General features: G+C 45.8%; 1 protein-coding gene and 1 non-coding gene across 3 annotated transcripts in view; both read left to right on the top strand.

Annotated features, from left to right (window-relative positions):
• Positions 1 to 7528: 7528 nt before the first annotated feature.
• On the top strand, positions 7529 to 7721 carry LOC149857564 (U2 spliceosomal RNA). The gene has a single exon (XR_016444353.1). It is a non-coding gene; the product is annotated as a U2 spliceosomal RNA (small nuclear RNA).
• Positions 7722 to 8104: 383 nt separating this feature from the next.
• MED13L (mediator complex subunit 13L) overlaps positions 8105 to 15878 on the top strand; it is a 406232-nt gene continuing 398458 nt past the window's right edge. For both annotated transcript variants that reach the window (XM_090062161.1, XM_090062160.1), the window contains exon 1: positions 8105 to 8739. In XM_090062161.1, the coding sequence (XP_089918287.1) occupies positions 8668 to 8739 (72 nt within the window). In that variant the 5' untranslated portion in view covers positions 8105 to 8667. The remainder of the gene's footprint in view (positions 8740 to 15878) is intronic.

Here is a 15878-nt window from a genome sequence, read left to right as displayed (position 1 = left end):
GTCTAGGTCTGATTGTAGCCTGTTGCATCCTTCCAATGTGCCCACGTCCCCCCACATCTTAGTGTCATCAGCAAATTTGAACAGGGTGCTTTTTACCCCCTCGTCCGAATCGCTGATGAAGATGTTGAACAGTGCGGGCCCAAGGACCGAGCCCTGCAGAACTGCACTGCCCACGTCCTTCCAGGTTGAATCCCAACTTCACTTTGTTGGGATTTGTTTTTGGCCTTAAGTCATCAAAGGTTTAGAAGTCTGCCATCAAAATGTGTTGTTAGGGTGAAACCAGTAGCGGTAGTGTGTGCAGTGACTTCTAGCACTCTAGCCAAGAACAGAGTAAATAATGTTGGGGCAAGCGCACAACCCTGTTTAGCTCTATGGGCTACAGGAAAGGCATCAGATGAGTCAGCACCCACTAACACATGGGCCTGCATATTGTCGTGGAAGTAGCATATGAGGTTAATTAGTGTGTTTGGGCAGCCAAACTTTGCAAGAAGGCACCAGAGGGCAGACCATCCAACAGAGTTGAATGCCGTACTAAAGTTGACAAATGCAACGTACAGGAGCATTTGTTGTTCAGCAGCTTTCTCCTGTAACTGTCATAGGCTAAATAACATGCTGGCAATACTGTGTGATAAACAAAAACCCCACTGGGATTCAGGGAGTACATAATCTGCAATAACCTGGCGCCTTTTCAGTAACAGCTTACCAAGGATCTTACCAGTGATGGAGAGAAGTGAAATGCCACCATAGTTACCTCAGTCATCTCTGTTTCCTTTGCATTTATACAGTGTTATGATTTTGGCATCTTTGAAATCCTGGGGTAAAGCCTTGTTTTCCCAGCAGAAAGTAAGTAGGTCTATCAAAGCTTTGTGAAGTGTGGGACCACCTTATTTAAGTACTTCTGCTGGGATCTCGTCAGCTTCACCTGCTTTTCTATTTGCCATTTCTATAAGTGCATTCTTAGTCTCTTCCAGATTTGGGGGATTTTCTAGTTCATCTCAAACTGGTCTTTGCCCAGTTGAGTCTACCATTTGATCATTTGCCCTTGACTCATGATTGAGGATGGTCATAAAATATTCTTTTCATCTCTGTAATATCATATTGTGCTCAGTCAGGAGTATGGTATTGGCAGTGGACAGGATTGGAGAGGTATTGGCTCTTTGTGGTCCATAAAGGGACTTTAACTCTCAAAAAAACCCCTTGGGTGTTATGAGTATCAGCAAGAACTTGTAGTTGCTTTGTTTTTCCACCAAATGTCATCCATCTCCTGCTGATTTTTCTGCACTACAGGTTTTGATTTCTTGAACAGCTTGTGCATCCGTGAAAGAAAAGGGGGTTGTTCAGTTTATCTTTGCATATAGCTCAGTGGGCCACAAGAAGTGTGTAAGACCTGTAGAAAGCTTTCTTGTATTGGTGATGATGATTCTGTCTCTACCTGACTTCCATGTCTATTCATCTTCCCCACTTTCCTGCCATGCCTTTGATGTTAAGGAAACAAAAGAAAGAGAACTAGGTGTTGGGAGATGAGATCTTCTACTTAACCCATAACTGAGTAGAAACTTTAGGTCTCTTCACAGGGCTCCTCCTCCCCTACACCCTCTCTTTACCATACCACAGATGTTCTGAGTATGTGGTCTCTCTGGCCTTAATTTAAGTAGTCCCACTCCCTCCTGCTCCCTCCTAAAGATTTACTTATTCACCAGTCCCAACTCTACTTAGCTTTGCCAGTTAAGTCTCTAGAGGCTTATACTAATTGCATATATGCTATGGTTTGTCTTTCACACATGCAGCCTGATCTCAGCCTTTTTTTCCACTAAGGCTTTTTGGTCAACAGAGGTGTGCCAGTGCTAAGCCTACTCAGTCCAACAATCCCCTTATTGTCTCTTTTCTCCTGTAGGTAAGTCAAACAATGTAAATCCCACTCACTAGATTACAGCTCTCACCCTGATCTTGAGACTCCCATGCCATCTCTTTGTTCAAGGTAAATATCTCCATTTTCATCCCTCTTGATTAGTTCTGGCTTTCATACAGCAAGGATTTCCAGGTAAATTTCTGCACCTCCATGTGGTGTGCATGAGCAGTAGCCCTTGCATGCATCCTTTCTTCAGGGCAGCCAACTCTTTGGATCCATTTGGGCTTTAGTTTCTGGGTTCACGCCCCAGACCAATGAGAGCTGGTTCTGCTCTCACATGTATCTCTGCTGTGGCCGGACTGGGAGAGAATCAAGGGCACGTGAGCCCATGATGATGCATGCTGTCTTGTTTCTTTAATCACTTTGTGAAATACAGGTAAATTTCTCTCTCTCTCAGCCGTGTCAGAAAGAACTTTCCTAACTGTATCAGGCACCTCAGTATGTGCTCTGTTACAGAGTGCTTGAATATTGTTGTCATTTGCATCATACCAGTCCAGAGTTTGTCGAGATGGGACACCAAGCAATTCTTTAGCTGCTGATTGCAGTGCAGTTCAAAAGGCTCCCCACCTTTCATCAACAGTTTCACTTGCTCTTGCATTGGCACAATTTGATAGTGCAGCATGAGTGGAAATTGCTAACTGAGTATTCTCTTTTTCCATGCAAAGTTTCAAAACATTGATATGTCAGTTTGTTTTTGGAGCAACCTTCTGTCTAGGAGTGTGAATCCTGATGTTCAGTTTAGTACAGATAAGCCGGTGATCTGTACAGCATTCTGTGCCTTGCATAGTCCTGGTAATGTAAACATCCCTCAGGTATTGTTATGAGAGATGACATAGTCTAGAAGGTTTCATAGTTTCATAGTTTCTAGGGTTGGAAGGGACATTAGTAGATCATCTAGTCCGACCCCCTGCCATGGCAGGAAAGAGTACTGGGGTCGAATGACCCCAGCAAGGTGTACATCTAACCTCCTCTTAAAGACCCCCAGGGTAGGATCCAGCACCACTTCTCTTGTAAGTTGGTTCCAGATCCTAGCCACCCTGACCGTGAAGTAGTGCCTCCTGATATCTAGCCTAAATCTACCCTCTGCCAGCTTGTGACCGTTATTCCTGGTCACTCCTGGCAGTGCTCGGGGGAACAGGGACTTCCCCAGTGCCTGCTGATCCCCCCTGACTAGTTTGTAACAGGCCACTAGATCCCCCCTCAGCCTTCTCTTGTGGAGGCTGAACAGGTTCAGGTCCCGTAGCCTGTCCTCATAGGGCCTGCCCTGCTGCCCCCTGATCATGCAGGTGGCCCTCCTCTGGACCCTCTCCATGTTGTCCACATCCCTCTTGAAGTGTGGCGCCCAGAATTGGACACAGTACTCCGGCTGCGGCCTGACCAGTGCCGCATAGAGGGGGAGGATCACCTCCTTGGACCTGCTCGAGATGCATCTGTGGATGCATGACAAGGTATGGTTGGCCTTCCTGACTACATCCCCACACTGCCGGCCCATGTTCATCTTGGAGTCAATGATGACTCCAAGATCCTTTTCCGCCTCTGTACTGACAAAGGTGCCATTGTTTTGACTGAGGATGCCTCCAAAAGTAGAACCACTTTTCTGGCATGTTGAAAAAAGTGTTTGTAACAGCAAGGTCAAACTCTGTGCAGAGTGTTAGGAGTAATTCTTCATTTGTGTTTAGAGACCCATGTCCAAATTTCCTCATGAATATTGTAAATGGTATAGTCATCTCCAGTGTGTGTATTGAAATCACCCAGTAGTAGGATTTTATCATTATTGGAGATATTTCTTAGAGTGTCACTCAGCTGTCTTTATGATCCTGTGACCCCAGCTGACTTCCTGCCCTTTGGGCGGCGGGCTGGACTCAATGATTTTCCGAGGTCCCTTCCAGCCCTAATATCTATGAAATCTATGCAAATCTATGAAATGTCTTTGGAAGCAAGTAGTGTTGGGGTGTAGGTGCTTATTATGGCCATAGAGTTATTATGGGGCAGTGGTATCAGGAATGTCATTAAGTGCTTGGATATTAACGCAGGTTGCTGTGATAAATTATTAGCAATGGAGTTTGCTATTGTGAATCCTACCCAATGTAGGCCAGTGTTTTGGTCTGCCTTGTAACCTGACAAGTAGAAAGTGTGTTTGTTTTCTCTAGGCACACTGCTGTCATGTAGTCTAGTCTCGGATAAGGCAGTGATATCTATTTGATACCTGTGTAGCTCCTTTGCTACTAATGCAGTTCTTCTACAAGCTCGATTTTCCTTTTAGTGTATGAACATTCCAGCATCCAATTGTCAGTTTCTGTCTCTTTTTGTTTCTCCCACTTAAAAAGGAGATCCTGCTGATCGCAGGAAACCAGCCAGGAGTCGGTGAGAGGCAAGGCTTTTTTACCCCAACTTTTATAGGGGCCTCCTTGGATTGAGGCAGGTGGTGTCTCCCTAATTAGGGCCGCCTGGTTGTCTAGGTAGGACCTTGTGTTCCCATCACCGAGAGAGAGTCATGCAACCATCACACCTAAGCCACTCATGTGGAGATCCTAGGCTACCTGCTTCCAGCTGTTCAGGTTTGTCAGCACTGCCTAGGAAACTCTTGCCTTGACTGTTTGGTGAAGAGTTTGTGGATGATGATGGTGAAGTATCTCAGCCTACCCCTAGCCCCTTCTGTTGTCACTGCCTGAGGGCCTAACGCAGGAAGATGCATCAGCGGTGGGGGGAGAAGCAGGCCAGATGTGGTTTGGGGGAATAGTGGGAGTGCCATGGGAGTGGCAGTGGAGGGGAGGGGAGGAGTGGGCCCGGGCCCCATGTGGCGGGGGAGGAGGACCAAGCCCAAGCTGGGGGAGAAGCTGGCCCACGCGGTGGGGGGAGCAGCGGGCCCGGGCTGCCCCAGCGGTGAGGGGGGGACAGGATGAGCGTGCTTGGAGCTGATGGGGGGGGAAGAAGGGGGGTGGGGGAGAAATGGGCCCAGGCCCGAGGAGGGGAAGAGGCTTGTTCCTCCCCTTTCTCAGCTGCTACCACGTTGGGCTGGGTCCGCTGCTCCTGCCCACCGTGGTGGGCGGGCTTCTCTTCAAGCTCGCCCAGGCCAACTTCTTCCTGCCTCTCTCTCCCCCCCATTGGCTCTGAGCCCACTCTTTCCGTTCCCCCGCCATGGCTGGATTGGCCCAGGCCCACTGCTCCCCCCTCCGCAGCGGGCCGGCTCCTCCCTACCCTTGGGCCCGTTTCTCCCCTGCATTGGGCCCAAGCCCACTCCTCCCCTCCCCTCCCCCTGCCACTGTGGCGGGGAGGGAGAGATGGTGGGGAAGAGGGGTGGGAGGGGAATGGGAAGGGGGGGTTATACTTGTGGCTGTGTCCCGCCACAGTGGCGGCTGTCACTGAAGCAGCAGAGGAGATGTGGGGAGTGGCTGTGTCCCTGCCCTGGCCTGAGGCAGCTGAACACAGGCCTCTGTCCACCTCACCTGTCATTTTTGATGGGCAATTTGATAGTTTAATATTATAAAAGCCTTAGCCTGTCTGTCTGTCTGTCCATAACGCTTTATTTGTGCCCTGACTGGCTGTCTCGGCAGCCAATCAGAATGCTCTGGACAGATAGGACAGATGGTGGAGTGACAGTGAGGACTGAGGAGCTGGGGTGGGGTGCCAAGCCAATGGAGCTAGCTTGGTCCCCCCTGCCCCACTCCTTGGAGGCAGAGAGCAATGGCAGGGATGGAGCTGAATGGCCTTACCCCCCCCCAATCTGCTCCTTGGGGCCAGAGCATACCACCCCCGTCACTCCCCAACAAGATCTGGCAGGGAGATGGGGAGGAGGAGAGGGGGCAGGGCTGCCATGGCAGTGGGGGGCAATGGGGTTGAGCCTGCAGCAGGGGGCGGGGGAAGAAGGGGGAGTGGCCCTTCTTCCCCTGAACCCAGATTGCGGGGGGGGGGAGAGGGGGACAGGGTTGGGCCTGAAGGGGGCGGGGACTAGCACGGGGGGGTGGGGACTGGAGCACAGGGCCAAATGCTGGCCTCTGTCCCCCCCCTCATTTTTGATGGGCAATTTGCTAGTAGTAGTAGTAATAATAATTATTATTATTATTAGTTTTTCAGCTACTCCAGGGAGGATGGAATAGAACTGATGCTTAAATCCACTTATGCACCCAATAGGTGGAATAGAATCTGACCCCAGGGATTTAAATTCTATCCACAGCAGTGCATCTGTGCAGTTTAGACAGGGGCTGTTGTGCCAGTATATGGCTCCAGATTTACTACAATGAAACAGGTGTTCTTACTAATTCTATTCTGTCAGTGTAATAAAATACTAGTTCCTGCTCACCACAACTAATTGCAAAGAAAAGTAAATGATGAAAAATATTATTTAAAAACATGAAGAAAGCTCTTGTTTTAACCAGATAGGATAAAATAATCTGCTTTTGTTCTATGTCAGATAGTTTAAAATTTGTTGTATGTTTTTTCTATTTGTTATTCAATATCAACTTTAATTGCTAGGCAAATTTAAATTAACTTTACTTTTTAAATGGTGATTTTCCATTTGTTAATGAGAAGTCTAGGTAGTTTAGCTTTATTTTATATGGCTAAGTTAGTTTCCTACCTGAAAGTTTCAAAGGGACACTGTCAACTTTAACATTTTACATACAGCTCTTTATTCATGTTGCAAGACATACATTAAAGTAGAAATAAATATTTTCATTAAAATGAAATAATATTAACTATAGCTATTTGTTGCTGTTTGATTACTTTTTATGTGTTTTTTCCCCTAGGACAATGAATACAATTGTGCTCAGTTTCACTTGTTTATAGTCAGTTTTACTTTCAGGTATAGTTAATTTGAGGGAATGTTTATTGTTAAAGATAGGCAAATGTTTGTCTTAAGAGGTGTTTCAAGTGGAACAAAAACAAACATGTATGAGGTAAGAGACTTTGTATCAGTCTAAAGAGCATCCTAAAAGTGTGGGGCAATTTGATTTAGCTTTTTAACATGGCAATCTCCATGGAAACTATAATGTTAAAAGGAATAATTTAATTCTAAATTACTTTTTGCATTTTTTAAATTTATAAATACACTTACTGCTAAATATTTTGTTTTGCTTTCTAAGATATAGCAAAGTACTGGTATGCCCTGTATGTCACATTAAAAGCAATGAGTAATTTGGGTTCCTCTTCCAACTACTCTTCTGGTGCCAGCAATATAGTTGAAAAGGCCCTGGCTATTTATTTATTTTATTTATTTATTTATTTTTGCATCTGGATGGACATTATCATCTTTTTGTGCTGGAGGATGGACCAGCACAGTTATTCACCGTTAACACGTGATCTTTCACTCTGCAGCGACAGGAAGTTTGGTCTCTCTAAGCATCCCAATAATAAAATATATCGAGTGAGTTGCCTGCAGGTAATATTGCCAGCAGGGCAGAAGCCCTGGTTTGTTTTTTACAAAGCACCTTGCGCTCTTGCCAGAGGGCTGAGTATCACGCCAGTGAGAAGTGCTGAGGAAGGGGAGGTTTGTGAAGACTCAGATTGTCCAGACTTGTGCCCAAGTCGCCACGTTTGGGTAGCCGCTGCAACCCTAGGGCCATTCTGTTTTCCTGCGCCAGCGGCCTGGTTGGGATGAAGTCAGGTTTTGGCCTGGAAACCATCACCATCATGGGAGACACCATGATCGATCAGGTGGTTTTCCCAGGGCAGGTGATTGTCTCTGATATGTCCTCCATCGGAGGTCTATATTGAGCAGATTCTTTTCGGTGTTGGGTGGTGGAACCGGAGCTTGCTCCATCCACTCCATGCATTGACCTGGTATACCAGTGCTTCCAGGACCGGTGCAAAAAAAATAGGGGAAAAAAACCCAAACCCCCAAGCCCCCCCCCAAAAACCCAACCACCTTCAGGTCTCCAAGGGGAGGAGCTGCAGAGAGTGGGCCTGGCCCACTTACACCAGACCCAGGGCCTGACCTGGCTCCCAGCAAGCAGCCGACCCTGCTCCAGCTGGAGGCGGCGCCGGTGGAAGCCGCTGCCCCCGAGCCCGCGGCCAGTTCCTGACTCCGCAGCGCCCCCAGCGGAGCCTCGGGCCGGCGCGGGTGGGGGGGGCGGGAGTCGGAGCGCTGCCCCCCCTCCCGTCGGAACGCGTCACGTGGGGTCGCGGCGGCCAATGGCGAGGCGCGCTGGGCCTAGCGGCCGCCATTGCTGTCAGAGCGGACAGAGGCGGCGGCCGGGCGTGCGGCGGAGCGGGGAGCGGCGGCGGCGCCGGGCGGGCAGCGCTGCGCGAGGGCGGCGGGGACGGGCGGGGACAGCGCGCGCGCTCCGGCCGGGGGCCGCCGCCAGCCGCCCGCAGCCCCCGGGGTCCCGCGCGGGGCGTAAACAAGGCGGCGGCGGCGGCAGGAAAGCAGCGCCCGCCCACCGCCAGCGGCGGCAGCAGCGAGGGCGGCCGGGTCGGGCCGGGCCGGGACACGGCCTCCGCCGCCCGCCGCGTCCTGCCGGGGCCGCTCCGCGCCGGCCGCCCAACCTGGCCGCGGGCGGGCCCCCCCCCGGCGGTGCTGACGGCGCGGCCCCCGGCGGCTCGGGGGGTGTCGGCCGCGGCGCGCAGCGCGGGCCCCCGAGCGCCCCCGGGCAGCGCAGCGCCCCCTGCCGGCCCTGCCTGCGCCGCCGAGCCCGGGGCAGGGGCAGGACCGGGACCAGCACCGCGGCGGCCGCCCCCGTGAGCCGCCCCGCCCCGCCCCGCCCCGCCGGGCCCGTCTCTCCAGACATGCCCCGCTCCGGCGGCCGGGCTCGCCGAGGATCATGACTGCGGCGGCCAACTGGGTGGCGAACGGGGCCAGCCTGGAGGACTGTCACTCCAATCTCTTCTCGCTGGTGAGTGCCCGGCGCGGGCGGGGGGCGAGCCCGGCCCGGCCCGGCCCCGGCGCACAACGCGCTGCTCGGCGGGCGCCGACGCTCCAACTTCGCGGCTCGGCTGCAGCTGCCAGGGGGCTTTATATCCCGGCCGGCGCGGCGGCTCCTCCGCAAGCCCCTCCCCCGGCTCCGCTCCGTGTTTGTTTTGCTCTCCGACGTCGGGGTCGCGAGCGCGTGTCCCCTCCCCGGCGGGCGGGGGCGGGGGCCCAGCCGTCCCCTGCCCCTGCCCGCCGGGAGCAGCCCCCCGCTGCCTCTGCCCGCCTGCCCTGGCGCTTCGTGCCTGGGTGCTTCGCGCCTCCCAAACTGCATGTGCGCTCATGTCTCTGCCTCCCTCATAGCGGCAAACGCCATTTCAGCAGCAAGCAGTTGGGCGCAGCAATTCCGTGCAGGGTGGGCACCTTGGGCTCCGGCCGCTGGACGCACCAGCTGTCCTCCTGGGGCCGCAGCTCTGTCCCCATCCCACCGCTCAGAGGAAAGGAGGGGGCACAACACCTCCTCACTTTTGTTTTCTGAGGGAAGTGCTGGCTGAGAGTGGGCTGGGCTGGGCATCTTGCTAAAACAGATGCTGTCTTCTCATCTTGCTGGTAACTGGCAACTTTCACTTTGTATTTTATGGTAGGGTTTAATTTTGCAGCAGTTATTGTATCAGTTTTTCATAGTGAGACACTCAGCTAATTGCAGATCTTTAAAGAGAGTAAGAGCTGTCGCTTCTTTGTTTCAGTGACCTTTCACTTCAAAATGTCCCAGACACCTTGTCCCTGCTTGCTGGAGAGCAGACCTAAGGGTTCTTCTCCCTTAGTCATTCAGCTGGGAGCTTCCCACACTGACACATGGAGCAAGTAGGAAGGGAAGCAGGGCTTCATTAGAGTCTGCAGTTGGGTTCAGCTAAAAACAATAGCTAGTAATGGGAGGTTGGGAACAGCCTTCGGGAGGAATGTGTGGGGTGGAAGAGCGCAAAACATGAGAGTCAGAAGTCTCACTTCTGGAGAGGCAGGGAAGGAATGTCGAGCAGGTGGTGATGCTGGCTTGTTTTTTGTTTTATCTTTGTTCCCGGTTCACGTGTGTATGTGTCTTCATTTTTTAAAATCCTTGGTTCAGGGGGAGGGATGTGTAAGTGACTGAGAACCTTGTCATATCTAAGTTGTATAAATGGCACAGTATTAGACATGTTTTGGGGCTGTTGGTTGTACCTGTGCTGATCTAAGGACATAGGCAGGCAAGGTTCTTTGGGTAAATGCAGTGTCTTTTATTAGACCAACCTTTAGTTGGTCTAATAAAAGATATCGCATTTACCCAAAGAACCTTGTCCACCTATGATATTAGGCACACTTTCATTCGTTCCTCTTCATCTTAAGTTGGAGTATGTTTCGCATTTGGTGTACCTCGAATTTATTAAGAATGTAACTCTTTCGGTGAGGTCTTATTTACCTATGCAGGTGTACAGCATGTGGTGCGTTGGGGTGCTGAGCCTGTCATGGCTTTTGGGTGACCCCGTAATACAAACTAAAAAGCTCTTGGCTTTTGGATTTGTTCTGTAGTTGTGAAAATGGTTACACTGTTTAAAAAAAAAAAAAATGCATTTACAAGGTTTTTCCCCTGAACCATGATAGTGTGCATGTGGCTGTGCATGCGCAGATATAGCAGTGATTCGTATATATCAATTTTGCATATGGAGATAAGCTAGCTATTAAATACAAGATAAATGACTATTAGAACTATTAGCAGTAAGTTAATATACAGTATCTTTAAAAAAAAAAAAAAAAAAGAGGATTATTCAGGTTTTTTAATAGGAACCTGAGCATATTTTAGGAAGTTGTTAGCATGGCATAACTTCTTGTGTAACATTATACTTGGTGGTAGTCAGTTACTACTAAAATAGTTTTTGGCATATGGTATCTTAAACTATAAAGTTATAAGATTCAGAAATCCCCTCCTTCCCCAAGAGTTTACCATTTATACTGATAAACGTCTATTGAGTAGTAAGTTTTTAATATGTATGCGGAATAATGAAAAAATTAAATTCTTCACCTCTCATTCCTGTTAATCATCTGTAAATTCTGCAGAGCCAGAAAATATTGCCCTCTAATTTGTCTTATAAAACTACCTTAACAACTTCACTTGCTGGTGGCTTTCGTGTGGCTGTAGTATCAAATAACTTCTAAGCAGTGATTTGCAGATTAATGTTTTAATTAAGAAATTATGCTTTCCAATGTATTTTGTGTTAACTTCACTTGAAATGTCAAGGAACTGACAAGACTCAACTATTTTTTGTAAACAAGTTAATTAACTGTGGTAAAGTCATGTTTGTTTTAGACTCTTATTGTGTCAGAGAACAAATGTGTTGTAGCTGTCATTTGCTATTTATTTGTACAGTGCCCAGCACAGTCAGGCTCCAGTGTGGTTTGTTTTTGGGCATTACCTAAATTTGGGGGGCTGAATTTTAATTTGAATCCCTCAGGGTGGTGGGACTTTTTTAGCAGTGGGCCCTGTTTTGTGATGTTTTAAATATACAAGTAGCTTCTTGGAGCTCCGTGCCCAAGTTTGTACATGGCAACACATATTTTTTATCAATTACAATATAACCAATCCCCAGAATATCAAATACCATACTAATAAAAAGTGCTGTCTTTTCAGTTGCGTTATCTGTCAGTGAGACCTTTTATTGATGCATTTAGTGTTAAAGAGTATTCCCGAAGTAAATATTAATTTAAAATGTACGGGCAAGGACAGTGATTCTTTACCCTCAAGCTGCTATATTTATTTCAAAATTTATTAAGTGTTAAAACTACAGTGCCACTGCTACAGTAGTTCAGATCAAAAGCTACAGGTTGTGATTATTCAGAAAATAAACATTTATGCAAAATTGTTTGCTGCTTGTGGAATGGAGCACTCTTTAAGAACAAGACTCATGTAGACAATGTTGACTTAAGACAAAATGGTTATTAAAATAAGTCATTTAGTAGTGCCATGCTAATCTTCACCTTAAACTTTGATTAATCATTATAATTTAAGTAGAACATAAACAAATGGCAGGAGTGAAGTACTTAAAATCAGTTGCAGAGATCTTACAGTATTTCTTTTCACAAAAATTCCAGCCTTTTCTTAACTTGTATAACACAGTATCATGATGGATTAACTTAGTCTCTTTGTTTTCTCTGGTAGAAAATAAGCTTTTAACGTTCTTGTAAATCATGTGGAAATTGGGATTTTATTTGCTTTGAATGAAATTGCTTTAAATAGTAATTTATTTTTTCTCCTAACAATTGAAAGATTTTGTACCATTTGCTCAAGGATGGCATTAAGTGAAGGGTGCTGTTTTGTGTGGTTAGACTAGAAGGTAAAACTTGTTAGGGATCACTAAAATTTGAGTATTTAAAATATAAACATTTGAGTTATACTTCTCATAATCTGACTAGACTGTTTTTCTAGATGCTGATTGTAATCACAGACATTAGTTATGTCTATGAAATGTTCTGGACACATGAGCTTTAAGATTTTTGTTGAATACACTGTGTCTCATTATTGGATTGAAGCAGAAATTCAGTGTCACAATGCTTCTAGGAAATGTTAGCATTCATATTGCCTACCAAGCAAAAACCCTTTAAAACCTACCATTTTTATGACTTTTTTGTTTTCTTTTGTTGTTTTCCCCCTGAGAACTCAGTAACTCCACTCAAATGCGAAGTATATTATAGGAGGATATTACAGTAAAATATCATACTATTTTACAGGGTTGTCTTTGGAATACAGAACAGATGTGCTTTTTTTTTTTTGGTATTGTGGTATAATCCTCTTTGGTATGAAAATTGATTCTTTTATTGAAACGTGTTTTCTGTTTGTAACCCTTTTGTTTTCATAGCACATAGTGTTAGAGATTTTTATTTAAAAATTTGATCGCATAATAGTAAATGAAATGCCTGCTTCCTCTTGTGAGGAAATATGTTTGTATGTATACACAGCCAAATAAATGATAAAGTGTAGTAATCTAGTAGGTTATTGTTAATTATTTACTCAAATGTAAGCTAAGAGGTTAATATTTTTTTTTTTTTTTTTTTTTGGGAAGAGAAAATATTTTGAAATCATATGCGGTATACCAGTATGCTACAAACAGTACTCTCAGTCCAAAATACTTGCGTAGATAGTTGTTTATTCACATGGACAGCTGTTAATGTTAAAGACTACTTATGTAAAAATAAAGTATCTGTAGAATCTTGTCCATTTCAGCTAAGGAGCGGTGATTATTTTCTAAATACAGAAATGTCTTCTCATTATAAAACTTCCAATGTTTGGGTTTAATTTAATAAGAAGATGTAATAATATAAGTCAGTTTGTTTTTTTGTTTTTTTTAGATTTTAACCTTAACCTTTGTTAAACCTCATGGAATGTATGTACTGTAAAAAGATCTAGTCATCTGCAAACAACAACAGCAAGAAAGTCCCCAACTTTGTATAGTCTTGCAGGAATGAATCTGAGATGGCATTCATGTGGTTTGTGGTTAGGGACCTAGGTTCTTGTTTCTGCTCCAAATTACGTTTATGCATTATATGCAGTGGTTGCCTAATATAAAATGGATAAGCAGTTACGGGAGCAGGGACTGGAATTGGGGTCTCTCTTTCCCACATGAGTGCTCTAAAAGTTGGACAGCAGGGTATTTCTTTGCCTCTATTTGAGGTAACTCTAAAATCCTCAGCTACCCTGGGCCACGTGAGCTACCCCTCCCCTTCTGTGTTACTTTGCTACTTTGCATTTTGAAGCACAGAAAGAGTGATGAGATTTGGGCAAACTGATTCATAGGAGTTCTCTGCAGTACAGGAACAGGGAAGAGTAACAGTGACAAGTAGCTCATGACTACTGGTTGTGTTGTCTTCTGTGCTTTTATCTATTGGCTGTACCAAGGGAAATGGGAAGGGCTAGTGCAAAAGTGTCAAGCCTTCCTGTTCTTCCATCTTAGTTGCATTGTGAGTCCTGAACACACTGTGTTCTGAGGTAGGCCAAGGAAGAAACCTGTCCCCAAGATTTGATTCTCAGGGGAGCTTCTGGGGATGGGCTACATTGCAATTAGGTGAAGTAGGAGGTTTTTAATATGGTTAATGGGCAGATTTTGCCTGTCAGTGGTTCTAAGCCCTGTCAGTGTACATGCACCCATAGCCCAGCGCCTGCTTGTTTACTGTCATTCTGCACTATGAGTCTTTGACTCCTTGCTGTGCAGTTCAGTGGAGGTGGGAGGCTGGGGCTGGCCACACAGTCTCTAGCTTATATCTTAGTGGTCAGAGAACTTTCCTGGATGGTGGGGGCTGTGAGTTTGAATATTCTCAGGCTATGGAGTGCATTGAATCTTGGTCTACTTGCTGGATGAGTTTCACAGAATAGCCTGTGAGTCAGACAAGAGGAGGAGGACACCCTAACTTCCTCCAGCGCTCCCTTTCACTGAAAGTGCCAGTGACTGCTGTAGCTTGTGTGGCATGTTCAGTGCTGTCAGAGAGATTCCGAGAATGCCTTCTGGCTTGGGGCCCTCGGGGGACTTTGAGATGAAGACACACCTCATCTGTGAATCAGTATGCACTTCAGGGATGAGATATTGCTAGTTTTAGGTATGCACAGTAGTGACTTCAGCGGTCTAAGAAACCTTACTAGTTAAAATGTAGGTGCTTGTGGCACTTGGGGACCTAAATGTCTAGGCTGGGTTGTTGTAGGTTGCACTCTTGGACTTAGGCAGAACATATATGCTTATGTTTTGTGGTCCTGACATTCTGGATCTGGTCTCTGCTGAATAACCAGCATAAAATGTATACTTACAATGACAATAATGTGTGTACTAATGGTTAGTATCGTAGACTTCTGAATTACCTAAAATTTGTAGAATTACTTCATGTCACTGTAAATTTTGTGAAAAGCTAAGGAATAGTAAAGAAAGACATAGACAAATTAGAAAAAGTCCACAGGAAAGCAGCAAACATGGTTAGAAGTCTAGGAAACATGGCATACAAGGAGAAGTTGGAAGAATTGGGATTATTTAGTCTACAGAAAAAGAAGCATGGGGGGAGTGGGTTTGTTAATAGTGTTCTAATACAAAATGGATTATTATGAAGAGGATGGCAGTGGCTTGTTCTCTTTGTCTTCAGGGGACAGGGCAATAGCTAATGGACTTAACTTGTAAGAAGTTAGTTCAGGTTAGATGTTAAGAAAAAATTAAGACCAAAATGATGGTTTAGCACTGGGATTTACAATTTAGAGAGCACTGAAATCTCTCTTTAAAAATCCATACCACTGGTCTTAAGTTTCAGAAAAGCTAAGCGATCCAGTAGAAAATATCTGTATGGGACCTTAATTGGTTGGGTTTTTTTGTTTGAGTGATTGCTGGATTTAGGGTAATTCAGGGATAGCTTTTAATTCGGGGAGATGAGATTTGTTTTTAATTTTTTTAATTGGCTAGTCAAAAGATGCATCATTCAGCAACAAAGGAAATGCCAAATCTTGTGTGTTATCTGGTATATTTTGACAGTATGTGTACTGTGAATCTTTTTGTTGAACACTTTTGATTTGCAGTATTTTGTGATCTCCTTTTTATACCAGCAGCAACACATAAAATCGTAATTTAGCCTTTCAAGTATTCCAAAGATTAAGTACAATGGGGATAACCATACTTGCTAAGAAACTTATAGCCAAGCATCCACGTTTTATTGGATGGAGCATTTTTTTTTTTTTTTTTTTATTCACTAGCCCAGATCTCTTTGTTCTTGTCTACTATTTCCTTTCTTGACTTCTGTGGACAACATCACTGTCTTAACTTTAACTTGGGCTCATAAACAGGGCAGGTTTTTTTTTGACCATTCTTTGACTTGGATCATGTCAGTTAAAATGTTTATTAAGTCTTTCTGCAGAACATCTGAGATGGAACGTTTCTTTTTCTGTTGCACAGTTAAAACTTGTCCAGGCTTCTCTTCTTTTGCATCTTGTTTGTTGCTACATATTCTTAATGACCTTGCTGAATACAGCCTTACCCCATTCATCTCCTTTCACGGTTCTGCTACAATTTCCTCTTTTCTAGTCTGTCATTTTGACCACATCACCCCTCTCTCTTTCACTGGCTTTCCTCTTAG

This window comes from Crocodylus siamensis, chromosome 9 (genome assembly GCF_052110815.1).
Source record: "Crocodylus siamensis isolate JL-2025a chromosome 9, ASM5211081v1, whole genome shotgun sequence".
Classification (NCBI taxonomy): domain Eukaryota; kingdom Metazoa; phylum Chordata; order Crocodylia; family Crocodylidae; genus Crocodylus; species Crocodylus siamensis.
Note: the sequence above shows the minus strand (reverse complement) of the source record. Positions and strands in the feature narration are given on the sequence as shown.